Source organism: Triturus cristatus, chromosome 5_2 (assembly GCF_964204655.1).
Source record: "Triturus cristatus chromosome 5_2, aTriCri1.1, whole genome shotgun sequence".
Taxonomy (NCBI): domain Eukaryota; kingdom Metazoa; phylum Chordata; class Amphibia; order Caudata; family Salamandridae; genus Triturus; species Triturus cristatus.
Genome location: NC_140588.1, coordinates 898456368 through 898480755, shown reverse-complemented (window position 1 = coordinate 898480755; position 24388 = coordinate 898456368). Strand labels below are relative to the sequence as shown.

General features: G+C 40.7%; 1 protein-coding gene across 1 annotated transcript in view; it reads right to left on the bottom strand.

Annotated features, from left to right (window-relative positions):
• Nucleotides 1–13772: 13772 nt before the first annotated feature.
• The window catches only part of LOC146829373 (uncharacterized), a 146897-nt gene continuing 136281 nt past the window's right edge, over nt 13773–24388 (bottom strand). The window contains exon 5 of the mRNA XM_085606687.1: nt 13773–14658. Within this exon, the coding sequence (XP_085462813.1) occupies nt 14445–14658 (214 nt within the window). The 3' untranslated portion in view covers nt 13773–14444. The remainder of the gene's footprint in view (nt 14659–24388) is intronic.

Below are 24388 nucleotides of genomic sequence, written 5' to 3'. Positions count from 1 at the left end.
AGGTTCAAAATCGTCGCCAAAGATTGTTGTAAATGTAGATACAGAGTCCATCTGTACATGTAGAATATTCCTTTATTAGTGGCTTGGTTCCAGCAAAGGTGATCAGGATAGAAGGAGTAGATAGATGGTACAAAGATAGCTCCACCAGGAGCAGGCTCCCAACAGCTCAGCCTGAGTTGACCAACTGCCACTGTAAGCACAGAGAGACACCCAGGCATTCCATGATGTCATGATACATTCTACAGAGCTATACAGTGAAGAATAGTAGAGAAGTAATCTACTACAGAACCCTAGATTCGTTCATTTCAACCTTTAACCATAGTTTAGTACATCTCACACCTGCCCAATCTCATACCGGGTGCAGTCTACCCCTAGGAAGCCTTGCTTCACACTGCTTTTCATGTTTTATGTTGAAATGATATGTTTATGATTCATATCATTATCTGCCTTCAGAGCCACCTCGTATCATGCTGCTACTTCAACTGGATTATGACGTTCAAGAAATCTGGAATTCCTGAACTTTATGAGGTCATATTCAATTTTTTATACATTGGAAAGATTAACCATCAAGTGACCTTCCTTTCAGTCTATGTCCTCTTGATGGTTCATAGTTTTTCCCAGCAGCATCCTGATACACCTGGAGCTTTAGAAGGGAGTGTACTGTGACATTCAAGAATGGATTTCACATTTTCTAGCGAGAAGGCAGCACATCTTTGGCCCTTGTGCTCAGTAAAGCTCTGGCTGATAGTCTGCCTAGACAGTTGCCACTTCAATGGCTGCAACAGATTGGGGAGTTCCCCGCTGACATTGGCTCATCAGCAAGCAGTGCAGAGTGCATGGGTGGGAGATCAGCAGGATGAGTATGTGAACACAGAGGCAAAGAAGGATGCTAAACTGAAGGCCAAGGCAAGCCATTTCACTGAAGAAGAAGGTATGACTAGCATTAAATACAACCCTATCCAAAATTGTCACATTCCCAGTTTTGTTACCAGAATTTCTCAATCCATGATGAATAAAGCTATTATCTCTGACTGCTATCTCTGCTGATAGGAGTCAGTGATTAGGCCCCTACTAAAAAAAAATTATTTGGATAGCAAGAATCTTAAAATTTGTTGTCCCATTTCGCTGCTCCCACTTCCAGCTAAGCTCCTCGAGAAACATCTGAACGGCCATTTGATGGAATGATGAAGAGCTGGAACGGCTGGGCAACTCCCAGTTCGGTTTCACAAAACATCATGGAACCGAAACGGCATTAATCTCAGCCATGGACTGTATTAGGCAATGGATGAAGGGTAAAGTCCGGCGTTGATCCTTTTAGGCCTATACGCGGCTTTTGATACCATCCCCCTCTCGCTACTGACTGAATGCCTTCAAGATATGGGCATCATACAACAGGCCCTGGCTCTTCTGCCTCTTTCCTCATGGACCTTTTGCAGAGGGTGCTGCTATAGCAGTTCTACTCAGATGTTTTATTTCTGCCATTTGGTGTGCCACATGGCTCATCACAGATCACTACGCTCTTCAACCTGTATGTCTCTCCACTTGCTGCCATCATCCGGGCCTATGGGATGTATGCAAATTCCTATGCTGACAATACACAGATCATTGTTTCAATTCCTAAGAACTCTGCCACCACTGCTGATAACTTCTCACAATGCATGTCAGCAGTCACCGACTGTTTAGGAAGGAATCTTTTGAAGCTAAATAGTGACAAAACCAAAATACTACTCTATGGGATGCAAACCTCATGCTAGAATAGTAACTGGTGGCTGGGTACCTTAAACACCTGTCCTGTTCCAGTCAAGAAGGCAAAAAATCTTGGGGTCATTTTAGACACCAAACTCACACAAAATGGCCAGGTTAATTGCATTGTGATGACCTGCTTTTGGCTTCTAAGGATGCTTAGGAAAATGTTCCTTTTTATACCATTGCCGGTGTGAAAGCAGTTCACATTAGCCCTGGTCATGTCCAGATTGGACTATTCCAATTCCCTCTATCTTGACTCCAATATCAGCACTCAGCATAAACTGCAGGTGACACATAATGTTCTTGCTAGAGCAATCCTTGATATTCCAAGGTGCCAATAAGCTGCTGCCGGGCTGTGTGATCTGCATTGGCTCCCATCAGAAAAAACATTATGTTTAATGCTATCTGAACTGTGCACAAGGCCCTTTACCTCCCTAGCCCTGCTGGGATTAAAGAGATGTTTCATTAGTACACTCCAGCAAGACAGCTTCGCTTGGGACACCGTAATTTGGTCTCTGTGCCTAGGAAACAAAAGAAGAATTGGAAAGGCAGACCCTCCTCAGTCTCTGCCGGAAGACTCTGGAACTTCCTTCCACAGTACCTTATGGCTATCACAGAGCTGTTGTCTTTTAGAAAGACACTTAAAGCCTGGCTCAACACTATATAGGCCGCGTTTCCCCCTACTATTATTTTTTGGTGTGTCCATGAACACGGCTCAGTTTTGGGCATCCGGCTACAGACCCTTGATGCCTTCGGGCACTTGTTGCACTTTATTAAAATTAAATCAAATCAAATCATGATGGTGTTCACCCTTTTTCCGGGGATGCCATTTCCTCTCAAAATCAGGAAGGAAGCATTATTCAGAGAAGAATGTGTTGCAACACTCTTGAAACCATATTCTTTGTTACTACATTCATTGCCCACTTAGATGCTGTTTTCGTCCCTAATTTAGCTTGATATCTTTTCTGCAGGACTTATGCTGGGTTCTTTCCCAACCCAATCTCATGGTTGATTTGGTGCCTAGGTTTTCAACACAGGAACATCTTCAATCAAGAACTACCAACATTGCCAAGGAGCTCTTTTTTTGCCCTTTGCGCCTTGGCTTTTTTCTCCCAAGTAGGAGCCTCTTGAGAATACACTTGACACCTGCATACAAGGTGCAGGGAGGCATCATTGCTACTGGTAGGATTCACCCCTTCCTCAGGTGCAATGTTTGGAGACAACTTCATTACCTAGACTGGGGATGCACATTCTTCTATGGATCGCATAGGCTGTTTTCCCCAATCGAATAATTATTAGTGCCCCTGATAGATGCACACAAAACAATAAAAACATGTATACCGACCAGAGGTCTTTGGGACCACACACCAAGTATGACTGTAGGTGGAGGAGCTAGGAAGCGGATGGGCATGTGGCGCTTAAATGCTTTATGGCAACAGAAGGCTAAACTAAAACAGATAGGACTAGAAGAAAAGAAACAATATTTCCTCCTTAGTAACAGTTCAGTGTGGTTCACGGTTGTATGCTGAGAGGCGTGGGTGCTGAGAGGCAGGGTGAAAGGATATATGTACTCAGACTTAAGAGAAGCACACGGAACATAAGATTGAGGAACCCCGAATTCTACTGCTACAAAGTCAATATAAAGATAAAGTCACAGAAATCCTTTGATATAAACTTGACATGATGAAACAACACTAACTTCAATTTACCCTCCCAGAAGCCCAAAAAGCAAGACTTGTCCCCAGGGTAGAGTGTGTGAGTATGGGAGCAAGGCAGGAAAACTGATTTATTATTGAGTACAAGAGATATTTTTCAAACTGAGGGCGGCCCTAAACCCACAACCCCAGAGATCTCACAGCGGTATTTGCCCAGTTCATAAGAAGTTATACAGCTCCACCACACAGCTAAAGATTTCATGTCTACACAGTTCTTTAATGAAACTCCAACTTAACTGATATCAGAGGCTGATTGCGACACTTGGAATCAAGAAATCACCTCAGATAAAATTAAAGAGGTGATGGGACAGTTATAATCAAGAACAATTTCCCATCATGGAATTATATAAAGCAAATGCTTCACTTTCGGCCTCATTTATTGAAGAGGTTTACCGGTGCAGAAGAAGGAGATATATCAACTAATGTGCTAGCTAATCGATTAACATTAATCATACAGATGATCAGTGGCGTTTGGCATTTAAGGAGGGTGGTGCAGTGGGGGGAAATAAATGTACAAAAATAAGTAAACAAAAAATAATTCCATTTACCTTCCTGGCAGGACGTCCTCCTCTCTCTAGTCTTCTCCAGGCAGGCAGGCTGACTCCAATGTGGGACCCAGGAAACTGCAGCATTAAAGAGACACCAGGATTGGAGGGAGCAGCCTCCTTCGCCGATCCAGAGGACACTGGAGCCCTGTGCTGTCGCAGTGGTTTAAAATGCGTATGTCTAGCTGGCTATTGCAAGACGGCTGCCCAAAAAGACATGCAAACTTTAAACTTAAAGTGCCCCACCCGTGACTGCTTTCTGCTGCTACCTGATTGGCAGCAGCAGAAATCAGAAACCCCCACCCCCTGTCCTGACACTCGGCTCAGGGCAGGGTTCTGAAAAATAAAATGGTAATAATTGAACTTTCTTACCATTTTATTTTTCTATCTCTGGGGGCAATTTTTTTGTGGAGTTACGCTTTTCCACCTTAGCGGAGGAGCCAGACCTGCAGACGATGGCCCACAAGGACCAAAGTGGCTTTATGTCACATTGTGTAACTAGACACAACATATACCGACGGGCACTGGCAAACAGACTAAAATCCCCTCTAGCAGTTTTCCAACTAGATTTTGAGAGGGCTTTAGGTTCACTAGATTCACTATACTGGGAATATTTATTTGTATTACTTAATCATGTAAACCTGGAATCAACATTTTATCATACCCTTGCCTCCTCTCCACAGAACTACTAGCTTGAGTGCTGGTAAATGGTATCCTATCACAGCCTTTCACATTTGCACGCGGTATCCGACAGTATTGCCCCTTATCACCATTACTATTTGCACACACCATTGAACCTTTGGCTACACTCACCAGTGGAGATCCTAAAATTAGGGATTTAACTGGGTCGAGGGATTGAGGACCAGGTATTGCTAAATGTGGATGACCCCCTTATATACCTTAAACATCCTGACAAATTAGGATGACATTGGATGCAAGTTGATAGCATTATTATTTTATGTATTATTATTTATCCATTTCTAAAGCGCATGGTTACACCAACCGGCGTGTCCACGCGCTGAACGGACTCACTAGTAAGAGACGGCCATAGAATCGTTGCTGATTGGCCTATAGACAACAGTCCTGTCGCTATCATTCCCTTAAGATGCAGAGGAGAATAGCCATGTTTTCAGCTTTTTCTAAATTTTATTTCGCTTGGTTCCAGTCACAGGGTTTCCAGGAGCCTGTTCCAAGACTTTGCCGCAAGATATCTGAAGGCCCGTGCCCCCATTCTTGCGCTCTGTAGAACTTGAAAACTATGTGACGAGAGGAAGGATGCCATCCAACGTAATACAGTACCTTCTATACCACATTCCTCTAATCTATGCAAAAGCAACCCATGTGAGACGGTATTGAAAGCCGCACTTAGGTCTAACAGGATCATTGCCACTATCTGCCCCTCGTCCGTAAGCTTTCATGCTTCAGGCTTAACTGGATTACAACCAGGTTGTATCAGATCAGGGAAATCTCAATCTGGGGCACTGGATCACCCACCTCTCACTGAGAGTGGAAGTAGAAGGGATTAAATATTTGGGAATATATATTTCTGAAGACCCAACTCGATATTTGGAAAGGAAGATTAAGTCACAACTTGCAAAACTTAAAAAAGACATCTCACACTGGTTGCTGCTACCAATATGCTTAATGGGCAGAATAGCCCTAATATTAATGGTCGCACTCCCTAGAACACTTTATGTAATATAAAGTATCCCACATAAAATACCGATTCTTTTGAAAAGTTGTCTCTATGGCTAGGTCTTTTCGGGGGTGCAATAAAACTCCATGTGTCTGCATTCAGAGACAGATGGATTTCATGCCTGGACTGGCTCCTGTGGAAGCTATTGTCCAGATGGCACTTGAAGAGAATTCTGGGTGTGCTGATCCTAAAACTATGAAACTAAAGCACCTCAAAAAGAGAGAAGAGGTAGAAATCAGATGCATTCTTCCCAGTAAATACAAGTGAGCATAAGGAATCTGCACCTGGCGTGGGCATCCCTTATACTGCAGATAATGGACTACCAGTCCTGGGGAAGCCACGTAAATTCAGAGAACAGCAAGATTACAGGATGCCTCTAATGCTAGATTTCTATAAAGCTCATAAAGAGGTCTAATATTGAGGAGCACTGGCATGAAGATGAGGCACAACCTAAAGGAAAGGAATGAGTGATGTAAGACCTACTGGGAGATCTAGGGTCCAACTGTAACCATGGTCATGTAATTTGCACTCGTGACTGGTTTGTGAATGAGAATGCAACCTGGAATACGACCTATGTACTAATATGGCACATCACAAATTATCCATTCGCAGAGGTTCACAAAATGACCAGCCTAATGAATATTTTGCAATTTACAACTTTCTATAATTGGCTGACAAGGCAGAGATGGAGGCCTGCTGTGCTCAGCAGACCTCAGTCCCTGCATTTGCTTTCATAACCGGCAAACATTCATGACTTCATGACCATTAAAGGCACAGGTGGTTGTTTAAGAAAACTGTCTCTCATTTGAGTGACATTGGAGGAAACAGGCAGGGATCCACTGGACCAATGCCTTCAGCAGTGGCACTCAGGACTGACACTTTCTGCCCTCATGGACGCCATTATGGCTCAAAAATGGGACACCTACCTCTTTGTGAATTAGTTACCACCCCAAATGCCCAACAAGTGTTTGCAACTGTAATTTCAGTCACAGGTCATTGGTACAATATTTCCCAAATCAGAAATGGGAGGAGAACGCACCTTTCAAGCCCCTTGTTATTTGTTATTGGGAAAGGATTACAAAAGCACTTTTACAAGTCAGAAATAATTTTTCTACTTGTAAATAGGCTTTTGTATTTTAGGAAAAGTAGTTTCGTATTTACAACCCTTATTTCAGAGTTTGGAATTGCAAAAGGACTATACATCTTACCCAGAGTTCTCTTTGGGGAGTCAAATGACACTGTACCCGTGCCCAGTATGAAATTAGTAGCGCCTCAGTGCTAGAGGAGTTTGCTTTAGGGGCTGGCTTATGACATCAATCTCTCGCTGGACAATCTGGCTTGTCCAAGGTCCTGGACAGGCTTGTGCACAATATTTACTAGGCTAGTATGCATTAAGTTTTTGTATGAACTCCCAAGCCAGTGACGTAGCTGAGACAAGGTTTGAGTATCTTGGTCTTTCAGTTCTGGAACCCTGTAAAGGATTGAATGCCAGAAACCATATTCACAAAACTGGGGGAAGTGCATCCCTTTGCTACAAATATGGGACTGGTAAGTGCTGGCTCACGATCGCTTCCAACAGTACACTGATTTATCATTAAAAAAACACTCAGCTTGAGACACTGCAAACAAATAGCTTGCCTGGAACTGAAGAACTGAAGACCTCCCTAGAAATTACTGACAGATTGACAGAGTATTGGAGGGAGTTTTCTACAGATCTTTCTTGTACTTCTGCCTACAGACCTCTGTTTTGGAACAGATAAAACCGGCTCCTGCCTGGGGCTCCACAGGTACATTTTTACCCCTCCCATCAGTAAAGTCTCCCTGATAGAGAGATGTACTCCAGGTAGCTTAGACGTTGTGTAGATGGCAACAGCCTGCCTGGGAGAAACTTATCCTGAAAAGCCTAAGTGATGAGCAGGTTGAAAAGGATGTGTACCCATAAGAATGTGTACAGATAGGATTTAAACTTCAGAGACCTTACATGTTGAGTCAGCATTCATATTCAACCAGAATTTGAGCCATGCCAAACCCACAAGTTGCGATGCAAAGGGTAACTTGTGTCCTCACAGCATCGCTTTGAGTCTTTAAATCTTGAGAATCCAAGACTAATTGCATCTTGCCCAGATGCCCCCCATTTCAATGTACTGTTTGTGACTTCCCCATCTGAGCTTCTCTGCACTTGTACCACTTTGAGCCAAACACTGAGCAGCTGAGACACTTTTGTGTTGACTCAATACTGTGGAATTGGCCATTCAACTCGTTTGAGCTGGAGCTACTGTATTATGTGCCTTCGAGCATTCGAGCAAACTTACTATGAAACTAATACCGTGGTGAGCTAGCCAGGTGCAGCCTGCTGATCTGAATTCCAGATGTACTTCTAAACTGAAGTTACACCCTATAGTAACAAAGATTGTTTTTGGAAATTTCTATTCTTGGTTATTATTTTCATTCTTAAGTATATTCTTTTTACTTCTTTTTTCTCCATGTCCCCAAGTGGGTGACTTGACTTAGGTGATTTCTTGTACTTTTTTAGATAATTTTATTTAGTCCATCCATGTATACCGTACCTGTCTTTCCTGCTTGACTTTGCTTTGTTAATAAAATTTATAAAGTGATAATTCACCAAGGTTTTCATAGTATTAGATTGCAGCTCATATTGCAATCCAGAATTTATATGCTTGGAGTAAAAGCCTTCTCTGTAAAATGAGTCTAAATGTACTTAGACCAGCTATCAGATGTTAGGATCAACTGTTTTTAGGTCTTGCCTAGGCAGCGCTTGTGCTATCTCTTCCAGACATGCTGTGTTCAGGATATGGGCTTGAAACTCCACCCATTGCCCTCCCATGTTTTCAATTGACTCTTGTGACTGTCCTTTGCAAATGCTGCATTGTGTTTAGTTACTTTGCGTACCAGTCCCTCCTTTTCTACTCTTGTAACCTCCCATATGGACTGCACCTATTACATGTATTGTGACTCGGTATGTTTCATTTACAGTTTGTGAGCACTCTTTTGTTAATGACTTCTCCGGTGTGGCTGCTGTTACAGGCCCAACAGCTACACACTGCCCGAACCGCACTACCCCGACATGTTGTTCTTGTAATTGTTTCTTGTAACTTTAGGTGTGTTTTTTCAAGGTTTCTGTTGCATTAGCATGCAAGTTATTATTTTATTTTATTTTTTCCAGCTCGGCACGCCGCATTTGATCTTTAACAATGATGGACACGCGTCTTTTATTTTGGTGTGCGCGGTCCACCCAACAACATATTTTGAGGAGGGGGGTGCAGCATGCTGCGCTTTATCTTTACCAATGGTGGCTACGCGTCTTTTCTTTTGTTGTGCGTGACTCGCCCAACAACTTGTTTTATATTTATTTTTGGAGCACGGCATGCTGCACTTCATCTTTATCAGTGGTGGCCAGCAAGAGGACACCAGCTTCCCAGGCAGGGTGCAAACACATTACACACCCGGCGCATGCGCACTGTTGCCGGTTGCCATTCTACAGAATATTAAAGTCTAGCCCGGCAAGGAAGCAGGGCCAGTGCAGGAAAGGGAGGGCAGATCAACTCTTATTTTAGCTGACTGTGCGCAGTATGTATGGCGTCTATTTCTTAAGTAGATTAACAACACCAATAGTTCTAACTTTCAACAATGCGAGACCTATTGCATTGCAAATGTTCGTTAGACAATGTGTTTATAATCAGCAGGTGGGCCATGGAAGAATAAAGGCATTTATTTGGCTGGTAATGTTGAACATCTTTCCATATAAAAGCAGTGCCTAGCTTTACAGGGCGTTGTGTATTTTGCATAGGGATTTAATTAAGATATACATTTATTCAGAAGCCAGTACAAAGAGCAAAATATTGGTTGCACATTACTGAATCTAGAGGTACCGGTTTCCAGGTGAGCTGCCTGATTTTGGAGCACTTCAGTACTAAGCAGCAGGTAGCCTGTGAGGCCAAGTCAGAAAACATTGGCATAATTCAATCTCATTTCTATGATGGCTGAAATAATCCACATTTTGACATCTTCATTGGGGAATGGCATGATGGTTTCACATATCATTTCTCTGAAGTAAGCAGTGCTGCTTGTGCCTAGCTACCAATGGTGAACCAAGGATTCCGTACAGAAACACGATTAACTTTGTGGATCAGGGCCCAGATTTACTAAACTTTCACGCAACACAGTACAGCAAGGGATCTGCTCCACTGCGCTGCATGGGAGAGAGCCGAAATGCACCATATTTACAAAGATATGGCACAATTCTGCTCTCTGATGCACTGGTGCACTTTATGGAGCCTTGTGCTGGTGGAAACACCCTTGTGCCATGGCACAAGGTTGACTGTGTTATGGGCAAGATTGTTTCTGTGCAGGAAGGTTTACCTTCCTGCAAAAAATCAATCTTTAGAGGCTTATTACTCTTTCCATGTGTGTTGCATTCTTCAGCACAAATGAAGAGAGTAACTAACGATGAGAAATTACAATATCTTTCCTTGGTATACCTTTCTCAGGTAGGCACACCATTGTGGCGCAAAGCCTTGTTTACTGTCTTTAGTAAATCTTGGTTTGAGTCAAATGAATGGGTGGACGCACAGGAATGCCCATGCTCCAAACCATACAATGCCTACCCAATGCAGTGTAAGGCAACGCAGCGCTTTTACAAAGCCATGTGAAGAGATGCAGATCAGCCCTTGTGCGGCTTTATAAATCTCGACTAGCGTTTTGTATTGTGGCTGCACTAAAAAAGTGGTGCAACCACTATGCAAAATGTTAGTAAATCCAGGCCTGGTTGTTTGTGCCTTGTAGCAGATCTTTCTCAATTCACATCATAGTAGCGACCTCTCTCCCCCACAACTCATCGTGAACATCAACATCATAAAACTAAAAATAGATACAATCGACCAGTGCATGAATCTATAAATGACATTGATAAGTGCGCAGTAGCCAGGGCTGAATCATTTTATCTGGCTTTTCTGGACCTTACATCCGCATTTAATATGGTCAACCGAGATAAATTATGGTCAATGCTTTTCTCTATGGGGTTGTATCTGGACATTGTTTATTTCTTGAGTGATCTCCAAGCAAATACAACAGCATCTATTTTTTATACTAGGATTCTCCATGCACCCACCGATTTAAAACTGGCAGGGGTTTTGGCAAGGGTGTATCCTCGCCCCATTTTTGTTCACCTTATACATAAATGGCTTAGAGCAAGCTTTTTTGACTGCCAAGGTTGTCCTCAGACCGGTACATGCTCGCTTCTTGTTCTGCTTTATTCAGACAGTGAGGGCCTGTTGGCCAGGATCGCAGTTAGTTTACAATTGCTTCTGAATTTTTTTTTAGTCTTCATGAATAGTTTGGATTTTTCTATTAATTTTAGTAAATCTTTTGATATGGTGGTTGAGCCCCCATTCTACCAGATCACAATCTTTTCAGGGTATATAATCACACTATGTCTAAGGTCACACTTTTATCTTATATTGGGGTTTTATTTAATTCCAAAATGAACTAGAAACCCCTGATTGCTAGTAAAAAAGGGGATATTATAAAGGCTGATGCAGCCGTATACAGTTTTGCCTCTCGACAGGGGATTAGACCACCCTAGACTCTAACACAGATTTAGCAGGCAAAGTGCATTTCCAAGGCAACATACAGCTGTGATATTTGGAGATATGAGAGGATTGGATGCCTGCAGACTATTGAAAATACATTCTTAAGGCATCTGTTAAGGGTCCCCCAAAGCACTCTGTCAGTCTGTGTGCATGAAAAATTGGGAGTAAAGTACCTTAGTGATGTGATAGGTTTAAGGCCTTTGCTTTGCTGGATTAAGGTCTGGACAAGGGATTAATCTCATACAAACAGGTTGATATTAAAGGATTGTTTATCACTTCATCATTCATCTAAGATCCCATGGTTTACTTATAATAAGGATGCGTTTGAAATTTTTGGGGAGTGTTGATATATTTCTCAGCCCCCAGACCATAGTAAGCACAGAGCTGAAATGGGTGAGGGATCAAGCGGTAATATCTTCTGCTTTCTACACCATTAAGGTGGTGAAGAATGGTTTAACTTATCTCCCAGAAGGAATTACGGAAAGTAGTTGTCACTAGCCTTATCCTGTCCAAATTTGATTACTGCAATGATCTTTACCTGAATACTCATAAACAATTTGTGAACAAACTTCAAGTCCTGCAGAATATGGCGGTTTGCCTGCTTTTAGGTCTGGCCAAATACCATTTCACCAGACAAGTGCCCTGCAAGGTCCACTGGCTCTCGATTCGCCAAGGAATTTCCTTGAAGGCACTTTGCATCACCTATAAGGCACTGTACCGGAGAGGCCCAGAACACCTTCAGCAGTGTTTCGAATGGTACTGCCCTTCCTGACAATTTTACTCTAGGAACGCAAAAAATCTGATAATCCCTAGCTACAGACTTGCCTCCTGGGGAGGGCGATGCTTTGTATGCAACTGCAACACTTTGGAACTCCCTTCCAGTTCACATCAAATCTATTCCTGAACACTGGCCTTTCAGAAAAGCATTAAAAAGTTAGATTTTCAGCAACTATCATCTTCAATTTCCATAACTAACTATCTTTCTTTAAAGCCGAAGAAGCACCAAGATACCTTTGGGTAAACATTGGGCTAGTGGATGTGGTGAGTCCGAGTCCCTGGCCCCTTGTGGCTGCGACAATGTGTCTCCGCAAGATACTTTACACTTCAAGATACTTTCTAGTTATTTCGTTATCCCACTGTTGAAAGCTTTTAATTTCTCACACGTTCGACCTGCTCTTCTGTTTTTACAACTTTTTTTTGATAAGTCTATAATTTTTAAAGTAATATGTTTTTAAAAGCTGCTATGAGATTGAGGTATACCCGGATTGAATAATTTTGTTATATATGAATATGATTTTAGAATATCATTAGTGCAATGTATCTGTTATATGTCAATGTATTTATTTTTTATGGTTCTCATTGTAACTGAATAAAGTTCTTATATATATCAAAATAAATACAGTGAATAAAAGAAGCTATACATTTCCCAAATAGTGTAAGGGTAATTAGTTGATTTAATAATTTAACTTTATTAAATTTAAATTAATAGCTGTCTTTGCATAAATAAATACGGATACTGATTTAAACGTAATCATAACACAGAATAAACATACATGAAAAACAGCTTCTTTACAAATATTTTACAGGCCTGCATGGCCCTTTAGTTATTATACATTCAAAATAATTATAAACTAATTTGCATATTTGAAATACAAAAACACTATTTGTGCTAGATGTGATTATGTCTTGCACTGCAATGCAAGATGTGCTAAAATACATACATTCATTTCTACTGATCTACAATATTATTTTGATGATGACATGATGCACACTTCAATATGAAGTATGATCTTTTTACCAGATATGTTCGCCTGCAGAAGATATTTTCATGCCAAACAATTATAAGAAACCTGTCAAAAAGTATAATAAAGCTCAATTCATTCAAAAGAAATGACACTTTATGAAAACACAAGATATGTTGCTGAAATTTGGAGAGAATGTTTTATTAAAAATGGATTTGGTGATTCTTTAGGGCATGGCCATCTCAGGGACTCTAAAAATGTATGGCCCTGTCCAGGGCTTGCACCATGGAAGGATCACCCACTGGCTCGCCACGGCCCACTTGTTGTTGAATGTTACAAGCTGAGGAGACAACAGGGAGACAAGGTGTTTACCTTGCGGGGCAGCAAACCTGCTGCCTTAACAGCTGGTGCTGCTATCTTGTCTGCCCCACTTTTAATCAACACACTCATCCATTGATTGCCTGAGGTGGGGGCAAATGTCTGCCCCCTCCCTCATTCTCACCCCCTCCCAAATTGATCATTCTCAAGCAGGCAGAGTTTGATCACTGGTTGAATTACAGTCTGACTCACTCTCTGTTCTGCTTCCCTCACCACATTTTCCACCATAGCCCTAGACCCTTTTTTGCGTAATGGGTGCCTGTGTTTTACTCTTCTATCATGTAGAATATTTGTCTGGTATTGCATAATTTTTTGGGGGGGGATATTTGCCTTTTGCCAGGACTTATTGTGGGCCTCAACTGTATAAAGTGCTAAACGCCTCAAGTATAGGTGTTTCACAACAAACATGCATTCGTGAGATTTTCAGTGAATTGGGAATTGTGAGTTACAGAAATATTATCAATCTGGCTTATGCTGATCCTGTAACTTCACTGGTTTACATGTAAGCTAGATTAAAACATTGATGCCAGAGGAAAGAACATTTTATCTTCAGGAAGGAATCTACAATTTTACCTAACAATAACTCAATATCAATCCAACCACAATGAATACTTGCTAATTTTGGTATCTGGTCAAAATCAGAGTGATAATTGAAAGAAAACTATTTGTTTCACACAGTGTATCAGATACAAAGGAACTGTCATGATTTTAGAACATGTATTTATGAAATGTATTTCAGTGCCTCTAGGTGAGTTTCAACGCACAAATAACATAACATATGCAACATAGTACCTGCAAACAGTCTTTCAAAATACAGAAAATATATGTTTTTCTCAACTTAAATTTAACAACAATGAACATTATAGAATTTTTAAAATAATGAAGTGATGCATTTTTTAAATGAAGTGTAATGTGTAAGAATGTGTGTTTTCCTTTAACACCCTTTACAAGAATACAGTCTGTGGAAAATAATATTATGGTCCCCATTTTTAGTCCAGTCTTTTAAAAAATTCCTAAGAATGTTCTTTTGTGGTGTCTGTAAGACTGGACATGAGCTTTAATTGGGGGATCTGTGCAGAGTGCTCTTTGGCTTTGAGTCTTAGCGCTGCAATGCTTGATGTTTTTCTTTCAACAGCTGCTGGATCAGCAAAGGGAATAGGCACTTGCTCTGACGGAGGTCCTGAGGCAGAGGCTGTGGCCACAAGAGGATTTAAAGCATTGAGGAACCTGCAAAAACAAAGTGAGACAATACTGAACCACAATGAAGCAGCATTTCTGTTTTTTTTGTAATGTATATGAAACTACAGAAAATGTCTATTTGGTATAGCATTTCAATTATTTCAGTTTGGAATATTCCTATTTGTCAACTGATATTTTCAAAGGAACATCCGTTTGCATATCAGTTACCTGTCTCTAGAACCTTATTGAGATTATATTGTTACTAACAGACCTTTGTTTCATGATGAGATTACATTCTATATTTTGAATTTATGTTATTTAAAATTTGTACTAATCACAAATTCATGTTGTTAAAATGCCATCTAAGGAGAAAGAAAACAAAAATGTGAGTTGTTATTTAAAAAGGGCAAATGAGGACTGGTCAATGGGCATGGACAATATCTTAAATTGTAGCCAGACCTGTGTTTTTTAATTTGTAGCAAAATACAAGTGTTCAATAAAAAGTATATTCACAGTAACAATAAAATTTAGAAATTTTACAGAAATCTTTTTAGCATGTGGCACGATACAAAGTAGAGTGCAAAAAATGAGAATGAGAAAAGTAGAGGTGAGGATGTTGAGTTTAAAACGTTGCGGCTAATAAGTATGTCAATGGAAAATACATAAAAGTTGAGGGAAAAAAGTAGATGTTTTGCAAATAATTTTGCGAATTGTACACATACAAACATTAAATCTTACTCTGCCTGTTAACTCACTCCTTAACTCTCACCCTAACCATTTTGCCATACACCTCGTGGTCTGCCATTTCATAATAGTTACAATGAATTCTCCCCATTACCACTGCCTGTGCCACCATTTTCCTGGAGCTTCTTATTACACCATCCCTTACACCTTATTCTGTCCCTACTCCACCTCTAAACGGAACCTAACCGTAACTCCATTGTTGAACTAAATCCTGATCATTACCAAGACATAACATGAGCCCCTGTTCTAACCTAACCACCCATAACACCTTCCCTTACACATCCCATTTTACCTCCTTTACTCTAACCATAACCATTTATCTAAAGTTAATCTCTGCTTCACTTCGACCCAAATCTTAACCCTAATCCCTACACCATATCTCACCTCTTCTTCCCACCATATCCTGTGATAACCCTAAGCCTAGCTCCTGAGCATAGATTTTGTCTCTTCTTTCATTACATCTGCCTTTTTTCTAACTTTAACTGCAAACATAAGGGGTTATGTACAATGTGTTCTTAAATATCTATTTTTTTCTTTGCTCGTTGATTAAATATGCAACTAGGTCACTAACATACGAAACTGTAAAACTGTAAAACCAATTTGAAACTGTAGAAAGTAAGATGAAGCAAGACAACATATATTCATTTAGGGAATATGAAAAAGAAAGACATGAAAGAATGAGTGGAGATGTTAGTGATCTTTGGCTGACAAGAATCCCACATATATTCAGATGGAGAGAAAATGGAATCAAAAAATGAACCAGCCATAGAACAAAGATTAGGGGCAGATTTACAACTTCTGGCGCATCTCTGCAAATCAGCAGGGATGCGCCAGAACAGATGCGTCACGTAATCACCCCCTTGCGCCACCACGGATGTGTCGCATTTACAATGCGGTGCACCATGGTGCAAGGAGGGGAAGATGCGTGACGCATCTGGTGGCGTACGGGCGGCGCATTGCTGGAGTCGCATCGTAAGCACGACGCAACTCCTGCAATGCACAGGGGCCGCCCATACTTAACGTGGTGCGTCACTCCTTACGCCTGCTTCAAGCTTCAAGGATTTGACGCAGCAGCATCGTAAAACTGACTCAGTGAAATCTTGTAGATTTCAACGCGTCAAATTACGGGGCTAAGCTGCGAGGGAACGCCCACCCTGTGACAGAACGCCCACATGAAACCTGACGCAGGTTTCATGTGGTGCAGGGCTTTACAATTGTAAATAAGTCGCAACGTGGCGCTTGGTTTATGCCGCCGCTGCGTCACAAAAGTGACGCAACAGCGGCATAAAAGTGTTGCAAGGGGCTTGTAAATCTGCCCCTAGGTTTTTTATGGAAAGACAGCCGATTTTCCATTAGCATGTGTTACAATGGTAATGAGTTGGATCAGGTGATCATGAAAGTTCAGTTCAAATCACTTTAGTTTGGCCACCAGGACCATAAAAATACAAACATATTAAAATATTTATAGTTAGGAAAACATACTTAAGAAATTCTCCAACTAGACAAATTAGAAGATAAATGCAAAACATGCTGAAAAGTTACAACTAGGGCAGCAAGTGTCTCCTCTGACAGCCCATCCAGAGGAGACCACTCTGAGGGGTAGAGTGCCTATTCGAAACTGAAAGTATCATTTTCCGTACAATGGAATAGACAAAAGGTCCCAAAATGACTCAAAGCCACATGTTGGCTTTCTATCAATAAAGTCACTAGCCAGTTTGAGATTAGCTGCTCTCAGCTTTGTCAGCAACCACCAGTGTCCAATATTGCTTTTTCAGAAGGACCTTGAGTGGAAAAACAGTGGAGGCCGGGTGATCCCAGAAATCGTACAACCCTATCGAGTACAATGCTGACTTCATATTCGAGAGCCAGGGAATATAATTAAATTGGCTGACCATCATAACATCCTTTTAGACTTTCCACATAGTGGACAAGTTCGGGAGTGGTCCTTAGGCATCTCTAATGCAATAGGGGCTGTAAAAGGATTTTACCCGCCACCCCTGTGATTCCCAGATCACTAAACAGTGGATGTAATGGGGTACTAGATGAAAGGGAAGCAAGATTTTTAAGGAATTTATTCCTGGTTCTAATAAGATCCTCATGTTTAGAAAAAACCCATAGTTCAGCCCCATATAAAGCTGAATCCAAAGCCTTAGCCTCATAAGTCTTAAGTGCCGGTTAAATAGGTTTAGTGTGGGGCATGGAAAATTCCTTAAGTATCACCCCCAAAGTCTGTTAAGTTTAGTAGTTGCCTTATTGATATGAAGGTGTCAGGACACGGCCTCTGCTAATGTAACCCCTAAATATGCAAAGGAGTCAAACCTCTCGAGGGGAATTTCCCCCGAGCATAGGCTGCCCTTGAAGAATTTGTGTTCGTTGAAAACATCACCTTGGTTTTGGAAGTGTTGATCTCCAAGCCACATGTGGCACAGAACTCATTAAAATGAGTCAGAAGTTTCTGAAGCACGCACAGGGTCTTGGCGAACAACAAGGTGACATCTGTGAAGAGAAGATTCTGAGTTTTGATACATGCCAGAGTTGGAGCGTCCGCTTCCACTTGTGACAAAAAGGGAACAATGTTATTAATAAAAAGTGAAAATAGAGTGGAAGCCAGGATGCAGCCCTGCCAAACACCTTTACAAACAGGTACACTTTCCGTCAACTAGGCCTGACCCCCCAATGGATACGCGCAAAATGCTCCTTTTGCAACCGAATTGAAAGAGTTAAAATATGAGGAGGCATTATCAACTCAGCCAGGGCACTTCAAAGACTGGATCTGGGAATTAAATCAAAAGCCGATTTTAAGTCGACGAAGGTGAAACAAAGGCTGCTCTACCAATCAAACAGTTCTCCAGTAAATTGACGAAACGGAAAACTTGGTCGATGGTTGAAACCCTACGACAGAAGCCTGCTTGGAATTGACTAAGAATGTCGCTTTCCACAATCCAATCCTGAATTATGTTAAGATGACAGTGACCAAAATATTTTTTTAGGGAGTCTATAAGACTTATTGGCCTGTAATTTCAAGGTATAGAGCGGTCGCTTTTTGTGTATAGGATATACTATAGCGCCTTTCCACGAATAGAGAATGGCTGCCCCTACAGCAATTGCAAACGCCAGAACTAGACTATAGCACAAGAAGGCCTCTACTTCAGATAACAAAATGTCTGCTGGGATGCCATTGGGACCGGCCACTCGTACACACAAACAGCGTTAAGGGATTGAACTATATCAGCAATATCAAACAAAGGCATGATGTAAGTGTTTGCCCGGGAATCAGTAGTGACTATTGCCTCTGTTTAATCAATAGAATCATCAGAATATAGATTATGAAAATAGTCAACCCAGACAGACACAGTTACATTGTTAGTGGGATCCGATACAGCTGTAGAACATCCCCGTGCGATCAGTGACCATCATTTTGAAAAGATAGCTGACTAAACATGTTCCCCCTCTGTCCATCCCAATCTTTTTTGGCATTAGAGATAGCCTTTTTGCAATCCTTCCTTATCAGCAGAATACGGGCAAAATCTGTGGCTTTTATGGCATTAGCTAAAGAACGATTTAGTGTGCGACATTCTATCTTCTACCAAGTTTGATGTTTACCAGTACTTTTCAGATTACATACATTTGAAATGGTAAAAAAAGATTGACAAGGAGAGCTGGCTTGAACCTACGCAACGTGGATAAGGACTGAATTAAGGTCCTCATGAGAGGCTCAGTAATTGGGAGAGAAATGCTACATAAAGGACTTGCAGATGACACAGGGTTCAATAATTACTGGGTGTTGGATGCCAATGCACAACATGCATTATTGACAATGCGGCGGGTGCTGCTTACAGCACCGCCCGCCACAATGTTAATAATGCGGGATGCGACCGCCAGGGTGGCGGTTGCATCCTGATCGCCATGGCGGTACCGCCGCACCACTTGCAGGCGGTCCCGTTTGCCATTGCGGTGGCGTAATGGACCTCTATGTATTGATTCCTGCAGTTTTTCCACAAATGCCAGAAATTTTTCCTCATTCTTATTTTACCAGACTTTCCAGACAAAATAAGGGTTGGCAAACAGTGAAGCTGTGGGTGTGATGGAACAGGTAGAGCAAAATGTTGTATACCCCCTCTATTTAGCATGAAAGTACTAATTGAATAACCTACTTATTATAATTTACTAATTGTGTGCTGTGATATATTAAATCTAACCATTTGCATACACAAAATTACACGTGGGAATTTGCTATTTGCATGGCAAAATAACTCTGATAACTAAAATACGTACGCATAATAATAGTAGTATATGTGGTAATTAGATATCGCATGATTTATGTTGCTTTTGTGACGTTTGCATCTTCGTAGAGGACCGTAAAGGTGAATATATTGCTTTAAATGTCACTGTATGCTAGGGAAATACTAATGCATAAAGGGATTAGTAAGGGTATAACATTAGAAGCATAATTTCTTTATATTAATTATTCTTTTGTGTTTTTTTCACTTAAGTTGACATTTGGGCCGATCGCAATATGGCGGCAGAAACCGAGTTCAGAAGTGGCCACTGTCTCGTGAGCGCGAAGTCTACTGCGCAGACTCGGATGGCTCCATGAACTTTCCAACAACATCTGGACACCCTGTCCTTGTCAAGGATAGGATATTGGTGGGCTGCTAAGACCCCGGACACTAGAAACTGGTATAAATGAACAATAGAATCATACAAGTGAAAATCAAAACTTTGCAACATCAGTATTAAATCATCTCCTGAAACGTATCAGCAAAATCCATGTGAACCATACTGACCAAAAATCGGACGTTTACCACTATTCAATCACGAACATTCCCCGCCCAAAAATGTTTCATGTTATCCTGAAATTTATTATAAAAGAGTAGTAGAATAGGGAGGGCTCTGACATTCGGCGGTTACTATGACTGCACACCCTCTTTGACCCCACAGGCGATGACGGATGCTGGCACGACTTCTGGTCCTGTGGCGATCTTTGGGACTGTAACGTGCTGAGCAAAGGACTTCCGGACTTTGAGCTTTGGCCTGCTTTATTTGGACAATTTAACGACTAAATTCGGTTATGCAGAGCCAATGAATTAGATAAAACCCAGATAGCCAGAATAGGTAAATATGATGTTCTGTGATTTAAATAAATTGATCTAGAAAATTCTAAAATTTGATAGACAAATGCTAATATTAATTACAATGAAATTTTTGATAAACAAAGATTGATTAACAGAAATTATGAGTTTGTGGTTTTTTGTTAAAGAGAATAAAGGATTCTGCGTATTAAATGTGTTTTAGCTGGTTCTAAATCACCATCAACCAATCCAACTAACTGGTCCGTCGACCAAGTGGGCAGAGTGTCTTGATGTTTAGGATTAGGAATCTATAGGTGGCGAATGTTAATGTATATTTTGTAAAAGAACTTATCTTTCCCTACAGGTTATAAGATACCCCCACCCACATGTCCAGCGCATCGTTCCCCCTCCTGTGTGCAGACCTGCAAAAGAAAACATGCGAGTGTTGGTGTTATTGGCCCCACCAATGAATGCGTGTGTGAAGGAGTTAGTGTGACGACAGGTCTGTGACACAGGGAGGATAGTTGTGCTCTTTCTTTTTTCTCCGGCTTTTGCGCTGGATCAGTTTTGCAGAATGATGGTTTTATTGCATTGGTTTGGTGATTATTGCTTATAGATTGATTATTGCTTATTGATTTTCCTATTTGATTATTGATTGTGGATGTTGGATAAGTATTGGTTTATGTATTAACACTCTATGTTGAGTCGCGTTGCGTTCCATGTTGTTTGACGACTTCCGAGATGTAGGAAGTCGGAAGTTTGTAACGATTCCGTAGTAAGGCAGAGGTAAGCGCTGCTCTCAGTAAATACGGAATTGTTGTTGCCCTGTAGGTACACGGGGAAAACGTGTGACGATTGAAGTTGCATGACGCATTGTCTGGGTACGATTCTGTAACATCGTCGTGTGTTGCCATTAGGGATATTTTCTGTATGAGAGAAGTGTATGGTAGCGAAGGTCATCTGTGAAATTTTGGTCTTAAGTACCAGGAGTCCAAAAGGCACTCTGATTACGCTTATCACTGGAAAGGTAATAGGTGTTCCCTAAGCTTGTTAGAAGGATAAAGTAGAGGGATGTGCTACTTTATTAACAAATGAAATAATCTTGTTAGTAGGGCAGAGGTAAGCGCTGTTCTCGGGAAAGACAGGATTCTGTGTGGATGAACTACATTTTTCGTTTGGATGTGTGTAAATGAAATAGCATTCAGGTTAATTGTGAAACTCTGGTTTTAATTCTCAGGAGTATTGGGTCTCCAACAGGTGTTTTATTTCTAGAGAAATGGTTAGCTAATGCTTGCTAGAAGGATGAGGTAGAGTGAAGTGCTACTTTATCAACGGATGTAACAATTCCGTAGTAGGGCAGAGGTAAGCGCTGCTCCCGGGAAAGACGGAATTCTTGTGAAAAAGGTCAGGACTATTCTTTTGTTAGCGAAACAGACAATGGTGGAATTTTTATGTCGTTACTAACAGAATTTTAGTAAAGAGTGAATGTAAAAAGTTTGGCGATGAATTTTGTAAAGCAGGGGTCAGCAGAAACAGGAGTAGCGAGAGAAGCTGACGTTAGAAAGACTGTGCTGGGATTGGACAGTCAGTAAGAGATGTAGACGCTTTGGATTGGTGCATTAGGGTGCGCCGCGCTAGGAGTGGAGAGTTACAGGGTGACATGGACGCTCCGGATTGGTGCGTTAGTGAGAGTCGCACTGGGATTGGAGAATTGTAAAAGTGACATAGACGCTCCAGATTGGTGCATTAGTGTGAGTCGCGCTACGATTGGATAGAACAAACAAAATAGTCGTAGAAGAAATCTAGTGATACAGAAAGGAGAAAATTATGTATTACGATCCACCAGAAAAAGAGAAAAAGTCCTGGTTCAGTAAAATCAAGAACTTATTTAAAAAGGGCAAACCGATTGTGACTAGAGATAGACAGTTGCTTCCTCCAGCGAAATCATCTGCATCCTTTATGGTTGTGAAATATGGTTATTATACATGTATTTGGTTAGACAATTGGGCAGCATATACAGAAGATGATGGAGTTTTGGCATTTCCAGAACATGGTTCATTTAATTTAGCGATATTGAGAAATTTGAGAGAGAGAATGATGAAATTAGAACCGAGACCTAGAACTACACAGTTTGAAGCATTGACAGAATGGGAATATGAGATGTATGACAGAGAATGGCAACGAAGTGGCGGAAGGTATAGATATATGTTTGGTAGATCATATGGACAAGAGAATCATGATGATAGAATGAAGAGATGGTGAAGTGCAAATATGGCTGATGGGTTGTTGCCTTTGAGAAATGCTGAAGAAATCACTAGTAGAAAATGTACAGAAAAAAGAAATAATACAGGATCAGAAAGTTATAAGTATGGTGTGCATGAGTCGGAGGATGATGTGCTTGAGGACATGTTTTATAAAAATCCACCCCCGTATCAACCAAATTCTACATTGACACCGAGTGCCCCAGTAAAAGAATCGACACAGGATATAAAATTTGAAACAGTTCCACATGAGGTAGGGAGAAATAATCCTTTCAGAGAAACAGAAAATATTCAAACTAGTAAAGTGGCAAATGAAAATTCAGCGGAATTAGCTAGAACTACTTTAGAATTAACTGAGAAGATTAGAGAATTAACTAAAAATATGGAAGCTGTAACTGTTCCTGTAACAATAGGACCTGTAATGCTGATTTTCGATAAACAAAAGGATAGTGAGCATTGTCTGACGATTCCTTATAATGGAAACAGAGAAAATGAAATAGAAAGAAGAGATATAAGAGAAAATTCGTGGGGACAAACGGTAGGAATTTCTGAACAAAGTACTCCTAGAAATTTGACAGTAAATCAGAGTTTAGTAAATAGAGCAATAATGACGACAGAGTCAGTACCAGGATCACCAAAAGGAACAGAACAGACACAAAATGAAATGATTCCCGTAGGTCCTACTTCTGATGAATTAAGTGAATGGCTAAGAAGTTTACAACAAAAAGATGCTGAGCCTAAACCTTTAGATGTGTCCAAATTAAAAATAGTATTAGAGGAATTAATAGTAGGGACTATTCCTACGGAAAAATTCAAAAACTATCAGGATGAAGAATTAATGTTTCTATGCAAAAGTATAACATGGAGAGCCAGAAATTTACATGAAAGCTAGAAGAAGTGGAAAATGAAATGGGTATTGACGTTGAAAAGGTAAAGTCATTACAAAAACCATATAGAGTAGATTTTTCCGAAATAGACATTGAAAATTTAAATACGACAGGACGAATGATTCAGATTAAAGATTTAATCATATTACTTAGAAAATGGGGCAATGTAGACAAATGGAAAAGTAGATGGTTTCGAAAACGAGACGATGCAATGGATAAAACGTTTACCCAGTAAGAGAAAAAGAAAAAGTAGTAACTGAATGTCCCATGAGAGAGATTCCAGGTGGAGGCTTTGTACATGTCCCATGGACTAGACAAGATATTTTGTCATTTACCAATGATTTTCCACGACTACGCGAAAAGCCAGTTGAGTGGTATAGGCAGGTAGACAGGTTTGTAAAATTATCAAAAGTCTTATGGATTGATTTGAATAGTCTTTTTGACATAATAGTACCAGCAGATTTATGGACAGAATGTAAGATAATGATTAGTTGGCCTACCCAAGAATACCCTAGAGATCCAAAAACATGTGCCCTGATCCAGAAGTAATGGGAAAATATGAACAAGTAATTACCTTTTTGAAAAATAAAGTACCTCCTAAAGAAACTGATTGGGTAAAATTTGATAGAACTCATGAAGAAGCGAAATAATTAGTACATGCTTACTATGAAAGGTTGCTCCTTGCCTTTAAACAGTACAGTGGTGATGAAAACTTGAGTGAAAAAGATTTGAGTCATTTTGTATATCGATTTGTGTACGGATTGCAACCTGCAGTAAGTGAAATGATTAAACAGCATACAGTAGATTGGCAAAA